We start from the raw sequence: 18395 nt of genomic DNA on the forward strand, positions 1-18395 counted from the left end.
CGACAAGAAAACAAAAAAAAAAAAAAAACAGGAAATGGGCCATCGGGCCATGGCAATGGAGCTGTGGCCGTTATCATGCTACTACCCAGAAGATAGCCGTCGCTCTTGGCTTGGTGGCAGCTCTGTTTCTACACAATTAAATAACCGTCTTTTTTGAGCTCTTGGAGCCAATTTACGTTGGATTCAGGGTTCGTATCCTGTATTTGCCAAGCGTGCTTCAGCATCCTGATGGCTGCGAAGATGTAGCCCCATGGGCAAATCTGCCAAATGGCAAACATGCGTTTCAAGGTCGATTCTCTGTGTCCAGCATCTCGGGTCTCCGCACCTGCGATGAACGTGGGCCATGAGGTGGCCTTGAAGTACGGGTCTTCATCATGGATCTGGCCGAGGTGGTAGAGTATGTCGTTCACGAAAATGTTGGCGTCGACGGGGTAAACGACGCGCACTACCGGCAATGCCCGGATGATATACAGACATACTGCCGAACGGTGCGCCGAGGCGACATGGAATCGACTTTTGATATCAGTCACGTCTGGCAGCTGTCGAAGCTGGTCCACCCATACATTAATGTCAAATGCATGCGCCTCAACAATGAGTGCGCGTGCTTGGTCTGCGGCCGCCAGGTCAAAGTCAGTGTAAGGGCCCTGGCATGAAAGTTGGGACGCGGAGAGGATGATTTTGAGAATCTCTGGCGGACACGAGAGATAACTGTTCACCTCTACTCGTTTCATTACTTCCAATAACTCGCTACCACATCGTGCTATGCGTGAGGCCATTGCTGTCTCTGCCAGAGTCGAGCCAAGAATGTGATATCTATGACAAGCACGGGTCGTCTTAGCATTTCTTTTTTCCCTACTAAAGGATTGGAGGGCGTCGGTAATGTCTTTGGACGCGCAGTGTTGAATACTCACATGAAGCAATCGGCAATGACACAATCACGCAATATTCGGGTTGAAGCATGTCTCGTGGGGTCCAAGGCCAACAATTCCAAGACGATGCTTGCTGCTTCAAGATGGGACCGCCAACCTTGAATTTTTTCAACTTCTTCTCCTTCTTTTTCAACCACAACTCTTGGTTCAAAGTCAATCAGGTCAAACTTGACAAAGAAATGCATAGCGGCCAGAGCCACCACGCTGCCCACCTCGCTGCGAGCAAGATTCAATGACCCCATGACTTGGCGAAGGTAGGCTATGGCTTTCTCCTTGGCCGTCAAAGCATGTATGAGTATTTGCCTAGATGAATCATCTCGCAGCCGTAACTGGGCAAGATAGTCGCCTGGATTAGTCAAACTCGTTGGGATGGAATTGGTGGGCCGAAACAAATTACAGCAGTGGATAGCGGACGTTGCGATGAGTACTTGAAGCAGCAGCGGATGTCTATTGGTCAGAGGGATAAGTTCTCGGAACGGATTGCTGTCTGAGTCTCTTGCCACCAAGTCTCGACAGACACGATCGTTGACTGGTGGTTTGGTTGCATTAGCGTCGCCTCGAACCAGGTCCCCGAGGAGTCAGGCGGATCAGAACAAAGGTTTGTGTGCCATGAGAGATGAGGGGATGTGACGAGTAGGAGAGTATCGCATGATACACGAGGGCATCGTAGACGAAAAACGGCGATGAGAGGTCACCGAAATGATAGTTGAAGGATATTGTAATGGCAATGGGGCAGACTGATAAGACAATACTATACTCGTTGTTACTCACAATGTGTAATATAGGCTCTTGAAGTACGATCAAGGTCTTGAAAGAGGGGATCCGTCAGGTTTCGACCACCCAAAAGGCCGGCCCTGATAGGCATGTCGACCTGATGGTCTGGATTCGGTGTGTTGGCAATGCACACGTCCTTGTCTGTGGCAGCCATTTCGCCTGGGCTGACTATATCTTTCCCCGACATGGCACCACGCAGGGCCAATGGCTGTTGCTGGTGGTGTCCGCGGAATACCCGTTCATCGTGAGCATGTTCGGCGTAGATGACTTGTACATCGTGAATCTGGTCAGGGTCCAGGCCTCCAGTTCCCGCAAGGGCCCAACCGACGGCGACATCTCCCCGCGTTCCCCCAGAGTCGGGAGGAACTTGAGGTTGAAATGCCCCAGTCTCGCCTGGCCGACGTCCAGAGGCCGGCGAGGGCCGTGGGTTTCCTTGAGAATCAATCGCCTGCGTCCAGACGAATACCTTTCCATAACCAAGACACTCTTGACCCGACAACGTGCATTTGTTGCATGTTGGCCACGAGCGATCACAGCGCAGGCGTCGGCGGCGACAGTTGTGACACGGCTTGGTGATTCTGATGTTGGGCATCCGCTGCTGCTGGGTGTACTGCTACCTCCGGAATCTCGGCCGGGCCTGGTTGCTATGAGGCGAAAGCAGAAATCACAACTCTGGCGAGGCGAACGAGCGAGTGGCCTGTGTATTCCTCCCAGCTGACTTCTTCAACCAGGGCCTTGATATTGGTGTTTGGCTTAGCCAGGATGATGCCGAAACCGTGGCGGGGGAAGGATTGGAAGGGCAGGTTCAGGCAGCAGGGCTGCAGTTCATTTGGTCTCGCAGGTCATGGCGATGGTAATGTCCGTCTAGAGTCAACGGGTTGGGAATCAACAAAGGATTTGTGTTGCCACTCTCTGCTTATTAACTGACGAGGTGTTAATGTCGTGGCGGCGGTGGGGGAGCAAACGAGTGGCTTCAACCATGTGAGCAGGCAGGAACGACCACGACCACGAGCACCAGAACGGCTAGGGCGAGGCCGCCATTCTAGCCATTGGTTTGGCCCACCGGAAAGTCCAATTCATCCAACCGCCTCAGGTGTCGGTAGAGTATCCCAGTGTCTGGCGAGACCTGCACCCGTGGTCTACATCTGGAACAAGGCCAAAAATGAAAAGGCAAAGTATATGCTCGAGCGCCGCCTGGGGAACATGAGAACCCAGTACTCCGTACCCTCGGGCAAGTGTGAGATCCTCAACTGTTCTATCCAACGGGCCCATCGAGGCGCTCGTACAGCGACAGATGGGGCCTCTTTTCGGTAACAACAAGGGAGTGGAGGCGTTGGGCCAACAAACAAAAAAATGTAAACGGGGGCCTCGATGCATGATTCGAGATGGTGAGCAAGTACGGAGTATGTAGTCAGAAGCCGGTCAAGTGTTCCTCTGCGGCTTTGCTCGTCTGCATCGCGAGGCCCCCAGTTCCCCGTGCCCAGCTCAGCGCTACGTACGCCCCTACTACACAGCGACCATCGCCACATCTTCGTAAAACAGTTTGTTCATTCTCGAGTTGGCATGGAGTATTTGCTTCTTTTTGCTCCGTGACCTCCCATGCGGTGGGGCTCGACCAGCGGGCTCGGATCAAAGCTGGGGATGTTGTCATGGGACCATGGGATGAACACTTACATACAACGGAAAGCTGCTCACGATATTTGCCAGGCTCACACCGCCGATACTGTACCCAGTGACTACATCCAATAAGCACTCTGGTGATAATGCTGCTATCCATGATAGCTGGCTCCTCTCCCCAACTGATATTGGTCTTTTGTGAACAGACAATGACCACCGACGAATAGGCCGTGGCACGCCAGGAGCCCCGGAGGAGGAATCTTCGTGCACGAGTCCTCTGTATTCAGACTCATCATGGCTTGTGGCTATGGCACGCTAATAACGGACGATTATACTCCGTACCGTAAGGCAGAGGTGTCTCTGATCATGATGCAGTACCCGTACATGACGGACAACATTGGGTGGATGCTGTAGTAATGAATTAGCACACGCTTGGCGATACATCAATATGCCGTATTACTAGATGGACCTATTGGCGCATCGGCGTCTCCCTTCTAGAAATTTCTCAGGACACGCGCCCCTGTCATCGGATGGAATCAGCAAGTCCGCGATTTGAAGGCTACGGAGCACATGGGCCGAAATTGTCCAAGTGGTCGCACCACATAAGGGGTTTCACAAGTAACGACGGGGATAGAAAAAAAACATGAAAGTGAAGTGGAGGAGGGTATGGAAGGGGAAGTGTTGGGAGTGGGTGAAAGCGGCCGCTCCCGGTGTGATCATTAGTAAGTAGTAAGTGGTGTTCGGTGTGAAGCATACCTCCGAGTGAGCTTGTGGAGCTCTAACCTTCATATTTTTACATAGGGGAAGAATTTTTATCAACAAAAGCCCCGTTGGCTCAGTGGTAAAGCGTGTCACTAGTAATGACAAGATCACTGGTTCGATTCCAGTACGGGGCATGTTGAATCTCATCTTTTTGGTGTCCGTTGTCTTTTTCTTTCCTCTTTGATTCTCAGACTGACTTTGGTTGGTTCTGTTCTTTTTTATGGTTTCAATGTCAATAGGGTGCTGTCCAAAAATGCTAGCGAACACATCGCATCAATGGGCAAAGGCGTTATCCCCGTCATACCAACGAATCCATCATCACCGTCTCATAATTCTTGTATTTGTTTGGATGGTCTATTCAAAATCCTTTTAGAGAGTAACCAACCACTCGCTCGCGATTTTATTCTAGAATCCCGTCGCTCGATTCCCATCTTTTCCCGGCATAGCAGTCACCTTCTCCTCGTCATATTCGTCATTCGTAGCATCATATGCAACTTGCAAATCATCAATCGCACCCCCAACCTCCAACCACTGGTCACTTGTTTCTGGTACCGGGGAGATTTTACAGAGACCCCAGTACGTCAAGGATGAAACAATGAAACCACAGAAGAAGTTGAGGTTGTATATGTATGTCGCCCCTTTTGGCACCTGTTGACCTACGGCGCCAGCGAATCCAACAACGTTCATGAGGATTCCGGCAATATATGCCGTGTAACCCCGCCAATTTACACCGAATGTGTAAAAATACGGGCCGGTCTTGCGTGCATCATAGAGTTCCTTGACGCTCAAATAGCCCTTCCTGACAATATAGTAGTCAGTGGACATGACGCCGGCAATAGAGCTAAGGAAAACGCTATATGCTGAAAGATAGGTGGTGAAGTTGTTGGCACTGGTAAGCAAGTTGTACGGACACATGGCTAAGCCAACAGCAGCACAGATATATCCACCACGCCGAATGTTAATATATCGAGGAAGCAGAGCTGTCATATCAGAACCCGCAGAGACTGAGTTGGCGGAGATGTTGGTACCAAGTTGCGCAACAGCGAATGCCAAGGAGATGACAAAAACACCGAATCGCTGCGCTGCGCCGCCATCATCTATAAAGTTACCCAACAGGCTTAAAGGGTTCCAGATAGGCTCATTATAGATGACACTAGACGATGACGACACGAAGATGCCGATCAAGGACGTAAAGGCAAATCCAAGCGGGATTGCAAATAACTGGGACCAGACAGCATCATTTGGCTTGCGAGCAAATCTCGTAAAGTCGCAGTCATTAACGATAAGAGTGGCAAAATTGGCGATTGACGACATGATGCCTTTGACCATTTCCCAAGCCAGGTCACCGCCGTGTATCGTGTTTGACTTTTTAACAATAGGACCGACCCCTCCAGCGCGCACAAGAGCCCAGATCAAAAAGGCAATGCCCGCTGGTGGGACGAAATACGCCTTGGCGGTAAACAAATGTCGAATCTTGTGGACGGGGAACCAGATGGCAGGGAGGGAGCAAAGCCAGAAAATAAAGAACGACACAAAGTCTGGCGTGCTTGACACGCCCGGTTCAAAAGGACCAGGCATCGTGGTGCGATCCCATGATTTCCAGATTGAACGAATCATAAGATACACACAGTTGCCTCCGATGTAGGCTTGGACTCCATACCAGATGCATGCTGCATAATATTTTCCGGTCAGTACGAGGCAGGCAGCATATATTGGGTCAGATGAAACTGTCAAGTCACACGACACTTACCCATGGCGGCACGGTTAAAGACTGGCCACAAACTACCCCATATGCCAAAGGATGCTCGATTCGCAACAGGAAAGCCAATGTGATACATGGCTCCAACACGACCATTCATCACTATGAAGCAGGCTGAAATCGAATAGCCAACCCAAACACAAATCCAGGCCTGCCACCAAGATAGCCCCCCAACAACCATTGACGACGAAATCATCCAGGTGTTGATGTTGTACGAATCAGCGATCCAGAATCCCACGTAATTCCAGGGACCCCACTGGCGACGAGCCTTCTCGACGGGTTTTAAGTCATGGTTGATAAGCTGTGCGAATTAGGGGGGCAAACAAGGTTAGATTCAACTACCGAGAGAGGAAGCATTCTGCTGCATACCATACGTTGGGACGACGTCAGCCCATCCTCAGACTCCACTGCGAGTCTATCCGCCATGCTCTTTAGCCGGTGAGACAGCGGCATGTTGCCTGGGGGTCAAAATCCAGAAGAGAAGAATTATTTGCAGCTTTCCTCCTTCTGATGGGTGGCTTGAAAGATGTAGCCAAGAGCAAATGGAGAAGGGGAGGCCTGGTTACTACTGGGGTCTCGCGATATGCAAAGAGGCGAGGACTAGTCGACGGAATGCAACTCTGCACTGAACTAGGCGGCCCAGGCCGTGAAAAGTCAAAAGAGATGTCGATTGTAGGTGCCGTCGAAATCGGTACGTCGGCAAACTGACAAGACGAGACGTCGGCAGTATTTCAGAGCGGCTGGATGGACAAGCACTGGCGGGCTGCATGTATGTATGCATGTGCGTCGGCATGTCTTATCAGCCAGACTAGTGGCGTTTACCCTATCTCTGCGTTTCGGACCGGTATCCGCGTCGGCACACGGCCAGAATTAGGTAGTTATCCCTTGACCACCAGATACATTGGTCCTGGCCTTGTCTGCTCCGTACTCCGTAGACCGGACCCGAGTTGCAGGGCGACGCCCTGTGTCTTGTCATCATTTGCGTGGGACACTTGTCAAGTTCCAGTTTCGGTGCCCGGTAGTGGGTTGAATGGCTCCCGAAATCGCAACCGCATGGGAGATAGCTGCCTACTAGCAGGTAAGGAGTAGGGATTGGACGAACTGAGCTTATCATGGCGCTGCCCTGCTCGTGATGGATATCTCCCAGGCGACGCCAATTTGAGCCTCCAGCCCTGCTTGGCATCCCACCCACCCCTATCTCGATTATCTTGCGTCTTGGTCCCTTGGCTAACAGCCCCCACGTTTTGGGGCTCTGGATTCTGCCGGGCGTGGACGCTAGCACATGGCTACGGAGAAAAGGATTACTCCATCTCATCGAGTCAACGCTGCCGAAGAACAAAAAACGGTCCGTGGCGGTGATTGGCCTACTGGAGGAGACCCTTTCTTCCGCCTCCAATGGGGGATCAGATTGAATTTGATCTCGCTATCGCATAATGACGTAGCTGCAGAAATATGCCATGATATGCAACTTGGTCGCGTGATATGACTCGCCCAAGACTGAGAGTCTGGTGAGATGAGAGAAGCATTCGACCACCGGCGGCGTTGATTTGACTCCAAAGAGGTGTATATTACCTCACAACCCATGCCGAGATAATGCGGCAAAGAATTCGCATATTGATTTGGATACAGCTGATTTCGAGGCGCACGGAGGATGTACAACAAAACCCCAGGGCATAGAACCCAAGATCCTACAATGATGATGCAATTGGGAGAAAACGAATACTGGTCGAGGTTAGGACAAGACCATGGTCCAGCTGGTTCAACGTGTGAAAGGCGCCGCGGCAGGTGCCGGGTAATAACTGCTATAACAGCTTCAGCCAGACCCAGTCGCATTTGATTGGTCCACATCCAACAGCGGGTCCAGTCTCGCCATCTCGCGCCTTCGGACTCGCAGCCAGGCGGGTGGCAGAAAACACCAAACACATTGACACCACTCATTTACACGGGCAGAGTGCTCGGTATTTTCTGCAGCCGCCTCGCAAACTCGTATACTCATCACCATGCGTCTCTTCTAGCCAGATTCGTGGCCGCCTATGGCCTCCCCGTCCTCGCTGAGTGAGTCCAAGCCGCAGGGCTGGGATAGCCCGCATGGGCTGGAGCTGGCTGTTTGCTGACAAGTCCCCATTCATGACACAGCCAAGACGCCATTCTCCGCGACCATGCGGCACAGGAGCAGTGAGGCCGAGCCATGGATGACGGCGAGCTGCTCCCCCGGGCACGGAGCGGCTACACTCCGAAGCATCAGGGAGCCAAGACCAGATAGCTCGTCGTTAACTATTGACGGACATTTGAGATACGTGGGGCTTCGTGTATTTGAACTCGGGAGGATCCCGCCACCACCATGAAGCAGCCTTATCGTGGCCCAAGACGAGAAGCAAAAGCATCTCCGTCCATCAACGGACCTGCCCACGTCCAAGTGAAACAAGCTTAATTCACTATCCGCTGGCCACGTCTTATTTTGGCCCCCTTGCTGGCCCCCAGCTGCTCTTTTGCATTTCGCACAATTGAACATTTATGATAGATATATAAATATATACATACGATCTCCTCTGTCGGCTTAACCCCCTTTGCCTCACAGGACAAGGCATTCTATAACTACAAGGTCAACTCTTTCGACCACAGAGGGTACAGCTTCTCACTACCAGCACCGAAGCAAAAACTTGTCACTAGTATAGCACAACAATGTCGAAACTTCATCCTCCTGGCGTCAAGACCATTGGTCCCGACACAAACTGTACGCTGGATAACTGTCCCGCCGAATGGAGCATCTACGGTTTCCGACCGTCGCTGGCTGCTAATGCCACCTTTCTCGGTCTGTTTATCCTGGTCGGCCTTGCCCATGGGTATCTCGGCTTCAGATGGAGAAGCTGGGGCTTCATGGGCGGAATGATTCTCGGATGCCTGAGTGAAGCCATTGGCTACGCCGGCCGCATCATGCTCTACAACAACCCCTTCTCCTTCGTCGGCTTCATGGTTCAAATCGGTAAGTCCTGCACAGGCCGGCGGCGCTTGTTTCGCAAACCAACTAACGGCCGGGAGTAGTCTGCCTCACCATCGCACCCGTCTTCTACACCGCCTCCATCTACGTCACCCTCTCCAAGACAATCATGTATTTCGCTCCGGACCTATCCCGCTTCAATCCGCAGCTGTTCTACTGGATCTTCATTCCCTTTGATGTCATCTGTCTTATTCTTCAGGCCGCTGGCGGCGCCATGTCGAGCAACTCTAACGGCGACGATCGGCTCGGCGTCAATGTCTCCATGGCCGGTCTGGCTCTGCAGGTCGTTGTCCTGACCGCCTTTGTCGTCTGCTTTGCCGACTACATGGTTCGATATGTGCGGTCTGGACGCACTAGAAGCTTTGGTTGGCGCCTCAACACCTTTTTCCTCGGCCTGGCCTCGTCTGTCCTTCTCATACTTGCCCGATGCGCATACCGTGTCGCCGAGTTGAAGGATGGGTACAATGGCAGCTTAATCCGCGAGGAAATTCCTTTCATCATCCTCGAGGGTGTTGTGATTGTGATTGCTGCCATTGCGTTGTGCTTCGGTCACCCTGGTCTCGTTTTTGGTCGGGATGAAGCCAGGAAGAACTCGCATGACTTTGAGGAGAGCGGTACCAGCACTCCTGAGCGAAAGTAAGGAGCTGTTTTGGTGTGAAAAAGCAGCATAATTTCCTTGGCTTGCCCCCTTCCTTTGGTCTACCTTTATCAGCGTGGGAAGTTTGGGCTCAAATACCGTCAGGAGTGGTTTAAAAGGGCGGATTATCCATGTCAATCATGAGAAGATGCAGTGGTTTAAACGGGTGCGGGATTTCTTTTCCTTTCCTTTTTGCTTTTTATAAAGGCCCCCATAGCTGCTCAGCAGCACGTGTTTTCTTGTTTTCCCTTTGCATAATGAGCATCATGCAATCGTGTACATTTACATGGCGGCTATGCCTTTGGCTATAGGCGGGGGTTTGGGCAGCTAGATACCGGTGGGATGGAACAGGAATCGCAAAAAATGATTCAATTATGCTTACACCTCGGACGGTGCTTCAAGTGGTCTGTTCTTTCTTCAAGGCTTTTAAAGTGGAATCCGTGCGTACATGCATAGATCTGTACCGTCCCTCCGGCCGCGGCGGCGCCACCCGGAGTAAGGCATGCTCGGGGCCCACTGCCGACGCTGGCCGGCCTAGTTATATCAAACGGGCCGGCAAGGAACGAGACTGTTCTTTGGCATGTTGGTTTTTCGGCATCAGGACTTGATCTGGAGGAATTCTACTGGAGGGAACTTATATGCTTGCATCCAATCTTCGTATATGCTGACTGGCACCATTTATTGGATGTCTCTCCATCGTTGACTCGCACGGCTTAATGCGGGGGACGGAGCAAACACAAGCAAGCACCTGCCAGTATTGTAAGAACTCCACATGATGGAGTCTCCCCCAGCCCTGGATCTTTCGACAGCCACCAATCATCAAGAGGCCATCTCGTCCCACCCAGCAATGTCCTCCCGCTAGTTACCAAGTCGAGGGGGGGGGAGAGACTTCGTCCAGCTTTTGGCGACATCCTCTTCCCGTCTTTTTCGTCCTTTCCCCCTCTCCCGTCCATGCCTCTGCGAGTTTCTGTCGTGCCCACGGCTTTGCTTCGTCGTTCGGTTACTCCTTACCAACCACGCGAGCTCGTTACCAAATCTCGAATCCCTTCGTTGCATAGCTTCTCGACAACCTCGCCCAACATGGCCCCGCCCAAGGCTGCGCTTGACTTTGTTGATTTTGTCAATGATTCTCCTACTCGTAGGTTCATTCTGCTGCACAGTGAATTGGAGGTTTGGGGGGTTGCTGGAGGGCAAATTGGTTGCTAACTTTTGCTCCCAGCCTACCATGCTACCCAGTGCGCCGCCGAACGATTCGAAGAAGCGGGCTTCAAACTGATCCGTGAGCGCGATTCATGGAGCACGACCGTCCAACCCGGTGGCAAGTACTACCTGACCCGCAATGGCTCGTCCATCGTGGCCTTTGCCGTCGGTCGCAAGTGGCGCCCTGGAAACCCAGTAGGCATTATCGGTGCGCATACCGATTCTTGCTGCTTGCGCCTCAAGCCCGTCTCCAAGAAGAGCAACGTCGGTTATCTCCAGATCGGTGTCGAGGCATATGGTGGCGGCATCTGGCACTCGTGGTTCGACCGTGATTTGAGTATCGCTGGCCGAGTCCTGGTCCAGGAGGGAGACAATTTCGTACAGAAGCTCATCAAGATTGACAAGCCCTTGCTGCGCATTCCCACTCTGGCCATTCACCTTGACCGAGAGCCCAAGTTTGACCCTAACAAGGAGACTGAGCTGTTCCCCATTGCCGGCCTGGCTGAGGCCGAGCTAAACAAGAGCTCCGATGACGGTGCACCCGCGGAAACCGACAAGGACGAGAACTTCAGGCCCCTCAAGAACATGGCCGAGCGCCACCACCCCGCTGTCCTCGACGTTATTGCCAGCGAGCTCAACGCCAATGTCAGTGACATTATCGACTTTGAGTTGGTTCTCTATGATACCCAGAAATCTTGCATTGGAGGTCTGAAGGACGAGCTCATTTTCTCCCCCCGCCTGGACAACCTAGGCATGACTTACTGCTCTGTCATGGGTCTCATCTCCTCCGTTAGTGACGACAAGTCTCTGGACGATGACTCGACTATCCGCATGACGGCCTGCTTCGATCACGAAGAAATCGGCTCCCAGTCCGCGCAGGGCGCCCATTCCAACTTGCTGCCGGCCGTTATCCGGCGTCTTTCCTTGCTACCCAACGGCCGAGATAGCTCCAGCGACGGCAGCTACGAGGCTGTGCACCACGAGGGAGAGGATACCACCGCCTATGAGCAGACTCTGTCCCGATCATTCCTCATTTCTGCCGACATGGCTCACGCCGTTCACCCCAACTACGCTGGCAAGTACGAGTCCTCGCACCAGCCTGCCATGAACAAGGGCACTGTGATTAAAATCAACGCAAACCAACGGTATGCCACCAACTCACCTGGCATCGTCCTGGTCCAGGAGTGTGCTCGGCTGGCCGGCGTGCCTCTCCAGCTTTTCGTTGTGCGAAACGACTCTCCATGCGGCAGCACTATTGGACCCGGCCTGGCGGCCAGGATGGGTATGCGGACCCTCGACCTGGGTAACCCGCAGCTGAGCATGCACAGTATCCGCGAGACGGGTGGTGCTGCCGATGTCGAGTTTGCTGTAAAGTTGTTTGAAGCCTTCTTCACCAGCTACGGGCGTCTGGAGCCCAGGATTCTGGTGGACTAGATTTGTGTCGAGGATATATAGATAGCATTGGCCAGCGGGCGAGTGGAGTCAAGGTGGTGAAAGAAGGTGAAGAAGCCGTTTTACGCGCACATCTTGTAATGGGATAGTAGGACATGACGATTTTCCAAATGACCCCACATGAGTAAGACGATTATGTCTCCTCACGCCCTGCGCTTGACGAAATGTTTTTTGTTTTGTTTTCTGTGGTCTGTCCATGCTCCACATGTATTGAGATGTCTGGTACTACTACACCAGTAGATTCTGTAAATGCCATCAAGTCGTATCCCTTGCCGTCCCTATGCGCCGTACACCAACCCAGTGTCTGAACCAGCTAGTCCAATGCAGTTTTCCCCCCATAACACGTGCCCTGCCCTGCCCTGCCCTGCCCAAAAAAAAAAACAAAGAAAGAAACCAAACGCGCAGCAAAGGGTCTATACTCGCCTGCTCTCGCCCTCCTCCCATGCCAAGCAAAAGCCCTGAAAAGAACAAACGTCGACGCGTCATGACTGGCTCCTCGCCAGGCTGAGAAGGCCGCTCGCAGCGCCCTTTGACAGGGTACTACTCGGACCAGGCGACGCGGTGCCCGGCTCGCCAGCAGCGGCGGAGGCCGAGGCGTGGGCGTGTTTCCGAGACGGCAGCGGCGGCGGTGACTGCACGCGGACCGTCTTCCGGGGCAGCGGCTTCCGCTCGAGGTCGGCCAAGGGCACGGTGGTCTGCCCCGTGCGGACCTTGTAGCTCGCGAGGCCGAGGCGCAGGCGCAGAATCGCTGCTTTCTAACAAGATAGGAAGGAAAGGGTCCTGGTTAGTTCTCCATCTTTGGCTGGGTTGTGACTTGTGCCGTCTCGGCAAGGCAAGGGCGCGCTCTCTCACCTCTCTTGCTTGCTCGCGCGTCATGGTGCCCCTCTGCCGGGGCGCGAGGAGGGCCGGCGCGTCGGCGACGATGCCTACGTCGGGCTCGGTGGCGGCCGTGGCCCACGAGGAGTCGCCTTCTGCGGCGGAGGTGTCGAAGAGGGAGGGCGAGTCGGGGGAGCTTGTTCTCGAGCGGCGCGCGTCCTGGGCCCGTTTGTTTAGCATTCTGGCTTGGCTTGGGAGGAAAGGAGAGGGGAGGGGGACACGTACCTCTTCTACGCACGTCTTCTTGCGGCCGGGCGGCGTCAGTTCCTCGGCGGGCCGCTTGGTGCCGCTGGTGGTGGTGGTGGTGGTGAGGGAGGAGGAGAGGCTCTTCTTCAGAGGGGACGAGCCGCCGGTGAGGGGGATGACGGAGACGCTGCCGTCTTTGGGCATTTTGGGAGACGGCAGGGACGGCCTTGCGTTCGCGTCGAGGGGTGCCAGGGCGGCGCGTTGCTTTGCGGGAGAGCCGTGCATGGTGGTCGTGTTGATGGTTGGTGTACAAGAGGCGTAGGAAGACGAGCACGGCGTGTTCGAGGGTGGGGGAGTGAGAGCCGCGCTCCGGGAGAGGCAAACAAAGCCAATTGGAGTTGGGAGGGACGGGCCGTTGGGGGAGAGGAAGAGTTCAGCCCTGGTGTGTCGAGGGAAAAGAGGCAGGAGCAGGTGAGGGCGTGAGGAAGACGGGTCGTGTAGGAAAGGCAAAGGCAGCTCGAGACGGCGTGGTGTTGTATGCGTAGACCGGGCTGGAGGTAGTGCCCTGTGGACTCTGGAGCAAAGGCGCCCAACAGGGAGCCCACATGCCGTCAACTCGCGGCCGCCGCCGCTGGCCCCGGTCATATCAGTCACGTCGAGTCGCGCGAACCACGACCAGGGCCCGGGGTCCTTGGGAATTGATTGGGACTTGTATATTTTATTTTTATTTTTCAAGAAAAGCAGGGGGAGATATCTCAATTGGCCATTTTGATACAGCCTCACATGGTTGATTTTGTTATTTCTTCAGTTTGACGTGTCTATTGCTCGAGGGAGGAACTTGACGCGGTTCTCTCTCGTCGGGCCCCCCACACGCGAGCCAGCGTCTTGTCAATGTCTTGTACTCCGTAGACGAACCGAGAATAAAACAAAAGGCGAGTGTTTGTCTCTTTACAAGACCCTTCTTGTTGTGTTTTGCAGGCAGCCTGGCGCGCTGCTCATTACCATGCTACGACTGTTACCCTCTTTTTTTTTTTTGACTTCATTTCACCTACCCAGGTAGTTTAATAGTAGGTTGCATTGCAAGCAAAGGGAGTTGGGATGGGAACGGTTGGACCCTTGTTCTGATGTCATGCCTGATTTGTTGTAGCGCGTGGGAGGTGGTGGTGGCCGCGGCGCGGTGCGAGGGGATCCCCGGCTGCAGGACGGAGATGGTGTGTTCATGCCGTTTTATTGTGTGTTTATTTTGTTTCGGCCGGCTGGGGAATTTATAATTTTTGCATTGCATGGGTTCTAATCTGTGGACGTCGTCATCTCCCGGCTGATGCTGGGGGCGGGCGGGGAGTCTGACGTCGCGTGTTTCATGCGCATGTGCATGCTGATGGGCAAATGCCAAGCTACAGTCTGTCGCAGGATATATTTGCCGATTGGCAAGTGTAAACTAATCTACCATGATATATTGTGGTCTGGTGAGATGGAGTCTGTGAGGTTAGCTAGAACGTTGAGCTGCGAGGAAGGTCTGGTGCCTCCAACCCTCAACACCAAAAAGGCAGCATCGCGACGATCCACAAAAATACACCCCAATATTGATTTTTTTGACTATCTTGTCATGATATTACTTCAAGGCCTCTCAAACAAACCAATGGTAGGATAGCTTTTCGCAACATCTATGACCTGTATTCATAGCAGCGAAGCAGCCTGACCAGCCTTGCACAAAACGATGGAAGCAGGCCACAGCGCCAAGTCACCACATTGTCAGTCACAGCAAGAATCTACAAAGACACAAGAGCATGTGTTGAACCCAATTTTTATTGTCGAGTGCTGAAACTTCCAAGCAAAAGTGTGAATCCGAAATCCAAAACGTCCAAACAAAAGGGGTATCCAAGCCAAGTTCCCATTCCCAAAGATCCCAAGCGCCAAATGCCGTGCCCAAAAAAAAACCAAGAATGCCATGTACTTTTTGTACTGGACTGAAGAGTGCGGGGAAAAAAAAGCAAAGGGCCAATGACGGAAGCAAAATGCTGAAAAAAAAACCGCCAAGTTCCCATTTCCAAACATCTCCTCCGCCCAAAGACCAACCCAGAATGCCATGTACTTTTTGTACTGGACTGAAGAATGCGGGGAAAAAAAGCAAAGTGCCAATGACGGAAGCAAAATGCTGAAAAAAAACCGCCCAAGTTCCCATTCCCAAACACGTCCTCCGCCAAACGTCCCTTGTCCAAAACAAAAATCCTCCACTCGAATACCAAATAAAGATTGCCAGTGTACTTGTTGCACTGGGCTTGAGAGAGGGTGCGGGAGGAAGAAGCCCCCGCACAAAGGAACCACAAAAAGTTCAATTCGCCGACGGTGCGTCGTCGCCATCGTTGTCGTTGTCGTTGTCGTCCTTGTCCTTGTCCTCTTTGTCTCGAGCAACTCCCTCATGCCAGATAGCCATTGGAGGAAGGAGGAGCGGGAAGTTGACTGGGGTCCTGAGACCCGGACGAGCAGCTCGTAGTTCGTCGAACGGGTCGACGACTACTACTTCGTCATCTCCTTGGGCTTCCTCCTCCTCCTCGGCGTCCATCTGGCGGAAGGCTTGGAGCATGGCCGCTTCAACGTCTCCTATAGGAGGAGTCGGTTGCTGTGGTTGTTGTTGTTGTTGTTGTGGCTGCTGCTGCTGCTGAGGCTGAGGTAGAGGCTGAGGCTGAGGCGGCTGAGGCGACTGAGGCTGCTGTGGCTGCTGCTCTGGCTGCTGTGGCGTTTGCGGCTCCGGCTGCTGTGGCGCTGGAGTCCGCGACTGTGAAGTTGCTCGCCGTGACTGCCGTGGCTTCCTTGGCTGCCGAGCCCTTTGTGGTCGTGGTCGTGGTCGTGGTTGCTGTTGCTGTTGCTGTTGCGGTTGCGGTTGGGGTTGCGGCTGCAGCTGTGATGGTGGTGGTGGTGCCTGCAGCCCCTGTAGTGGTGGTTGTGGCCACTGTGGTGGCTGTTGTGGCCACTGTGGGGGCTGCGAGTACCCCTGATAAGCCTGCATTGGCTGCATTGGCTGCACCGGGTATTGTGGCTGTATCGGGACCTGTGGCTGTACCGGTAGCTGTGGCCGCATCGGGAATTGTGGCAGCCCGGGATATTGTGGCTGCACCGGGTACTGTGGATGCTGTAATGCCGGGTGCGGTGCCGGGTTCGGTCCCGGGTATGGTGCCGGGCATGATGGCTGCTGCACCTGGAAGTGGTAGTTCGGCCACCCCTGGTGCTGCGGCTGCGGCTGCTGATGCTGCTGCTGCTGTGGCAGGAATGCCGGCAGTGCTGGTGGCTGCCGCGGCTGCCAAAACGCCTGCGAGTTCGGGCTGCCGTGCAGCCAGGCCTGTTGTCGCTGCTGCTCCTGCTCGCACATCCGCTGCAACTGTTGTTGTTGCAGATGCATTTGCTGCATCTGTTGTTGTTGTTGCAGTTGTTGCAGATGCTGCTGCTGTTGTCGCTGTTGTTGTTGTTGCTGCAGCTGTTGTTGCTCGACAAAGATGACGTCGTCATCGGGCAACGGCTGCACTTGCCCCCCAGCGCTGTACAGGTTCTGGCCTTCGACGAGGCCGTTGTTCCCCTGAACTTGCTGGTCCTGGGCGGGCTGGAAGGCCACAAAGCTCATGTCAAAGTTGTTGCTCATGTTGCTTGTTTGAAGGCCTTGTATGTAATAAAAAAAGAAAATAAAAAAAGAGGGCTATAGAGGAGGGTTTTGTGTGTAAAAGAGGTTTTTAGAAGAGGGTCTTGTGTGAAAAAGAGGTTTGTAGAAGGGGGGCTTGCGTGTAAAAGAGGGTTGTAGAAGAGGGTATTGTGTGTAAAAAGAGCTTTGCAGAAATGCTTGCTGTGTACAAGAGATATCTCGAGATGGATCAAAGGTAGCTTGATAACGGAGCAGCCAGCAGTAGAAGTGTGAACGAAGTGGACAGTTCTGATGGGACGATTTGACACAAGGGGGGGATTCCTCTCTATTTTGTACAACAATTCAAGAGGCTGGACGAAATGGAATCTTCTCGTCCTGCATTCGAGAGAGTTTGCCGAATAAAACTATCGTCAAGAGGAAAGCACACTTATTGGAACGATGACGACGACTCTGGATCGACTGAGGTACTCAGTAGTAATGAATTCAGGCTTGCGTGACCACTGTAATAAGGTTAACATTGTACCTAACATGAAGACTATGGGCCCGTGAATGGCCTCGCTTCTGTAGTTATGTACAGTGCGCAAACGCTAAATCGAACCGATCCAAGTCCCAGGGGACTAGAATGACACAGCAAGATACCTAGGTAGTTCATGCCTGGGGAGCAAAAGGCCATGTACGAATACCACCCGTACGGCTGATCCTGTCCCAGGTACACCGCTTCCAGCTGTGAAAATCGAATGTCTCTGAGCAGCAGTCTCGAGCAAAACCACTCCCCCTTCCTGGGGAATGTCAACAACCACAGTTCCAGGACTTGCCAATGTACCAAGGCTTGCAGTTGGCTCAGAACAGTGGGACAATGGGCTCGACCCATACCTTGTCAATTCTAAAAAGGTACATCTTCCACGACTTGCAAAACCATGGGGGCAAGTGTATGGTTTGGCCGAGTACGGAGTAGACACGTACTGTGCATGGAACACAGTGCCAAAAAAACAGTGTGTGAAGAGGGCCAAGGCAAAGAAACGCATGGAATGATTCTACCAGAACTTGACTACTCTGCAGTCTACAGCGTAGGGGAAAGTCTTTTTGCGACTATGAAAGCTAACATTGTGGCAGACAAAGAATGCTTCATTGAACTATACATCTTGATGTATCGTAGTGTACTGTAATCTTCTGTAAGAAGCACTGCATCGTATTGGTGTACAATGCAAGTGCTGGTGTCCCATCAAGACCGTAGTGGCCAAAACACGTGGCCGGGTACATCGTTTTTCGTTGTCGTCAATGTACCATACTCGTCTACAGCCTGTGGTAGAATATGTTTGCCCACCAAGAAGTCAAGTCTGTACGCACGAATATACTATAATCTATTATTAGAATGTAAAGCGCGATAACCAGGTACCTGATCTGGTTAGATACCGACTCTTTGCGTCCCATTGTCCTGAAGTAGGTACGGAGGAGCACTACCTACTAGCCAGGTCCCCTGTAAACTTCAGGCCCAGCTTCAGCGAATCATGTTGCGCGTCATCGCTGTTTTGGGTAAAATGCGTTTTGCAAGGCACCACACGTGCAGTATCCAC

The 18395-nt window shown here is 53.0% G+C and overlaps 6 protein-coding genes across 6 annotated transcripts; 2 read left to right on the forward strand and 4 right to left on the reverse strand.

The window, feature by feature from the left end:
• Positions 1-128: 128 nt before the first annotated feature.
• MAA_10766 (uncharacterized protein) lies at positions 129-2295 on the reverse strand (the record flags this gene model as incomplete). The annotated part of the gene is made up of 3 exons (XM_011412685.1): positions 129-813; positions 912-1458; positions 1701-2295. The coding sequence occupies 3 exons, from the start codon at positions 2293-2295 to the stop codon at positions 129-131; spliced, it is 1827 nt and encodes a 608-aa protein (XP_011410987.1).
• A 2192-nt stretch (positions 2296-4487) lies between these two features.
• On the reverse strand, positions 4488-5920 carry MAA_07053 (uracil permease-like protein; the record flags this gene model as incomplete). The annotated part of the gene is made up of 2 exons (XM_007825051.2): positions 4488-5752; positions 5833-5920. The coding sequence occupies 2 exons, from the start codon at positions 5918-5920 to the stop codon at positions 4488-4490; spliced, it is 1353 nt and encodes a 450-aa protein (XP_007823242.2).
• Positions 5921-8523: 2603 nt separating this feature from the next.
• Positions 8524-9479, forward strand: MAA_07054 (RTA1 like protein; the record flags this gene model as incomplete). Its single annotated transcript, XM_007825052.1, has 2 exons — positions 8524-8824; positions 8884-9479. The coding sequence occupies 2 exons, from the start codon at positions 8524-8526 to the stop codon at positions 9477-9479; spliced, it is 897 nt and encodes a 298-aa protein (XP_007823243.1).
• Positions 9480-10556: 1077 nt separating this feature from the next.
• On the forward strand, positions 10557-12110 carry MAA_07055 (peptidase M18-like protein; the record flags this gene model as incomplete). Its single annotated transcript, XM_007825053.1, has 2 exons — positions 10557-10614; positions 10696-12110. 2 exons carry the CDS (start codon positions 10557-10559, stop codon positions 12108-12110), a joined length of 1473 nt encoding a protein of 490 aa, XP_007823244.1.
• A 500-nt stretch (positions 12111-12610) lies between these two features.
• Positions 12611-13835, reverse strand: MAA_10767 (uncharacterized protein; the record flags this gene model as incomplete). The annotated part of the gene is made up of 2 exons (XM_011412686.1): positions 12611-12883; positions 12981-13835. The coding sequence occupies 2 exons, from the start codon at positions 13833-13835 to the stop codon at positions 12611-12613; spliced, it is 1128 nt and encodes a 375-aa protein (XP_011410988.1).
• Positions 13836-15522: 1687 nt separating this feature from the next.
• MAA_07056 (uncharacterized protein) lies at positions 15523-16824 on the reverse strand (the record flags this gene model as incomplete). Its single annotated transcript, XM_007825054.1, has 1 exon — positions 15523-16824. One exon carries the CDS (start codon positions 16822-16824, stop codon positions 15523-15525), a length of 1302 nt encoding a protein of 433 aa, XP_007823245.1.
• Between the last annotated feature and the right edge of the window lie 1571 nt (positions 16825-18395).

This window comes from Metarhizium robertsii (assembly GCF_000187425.2).
Source record: "Metarhizium robertsii ARSEF 23 chromosome Unknown MAA_Scf_2, whole genome shotgun sequence".
NCBI classification, from domain to species: domain Eukaryota; kingdom Fungi; phylum Ascomycota; class Sordariomycetes; order Hypocreales; family Clavicipitaceae; genus Metarhizium; species Metarhizium robertsii.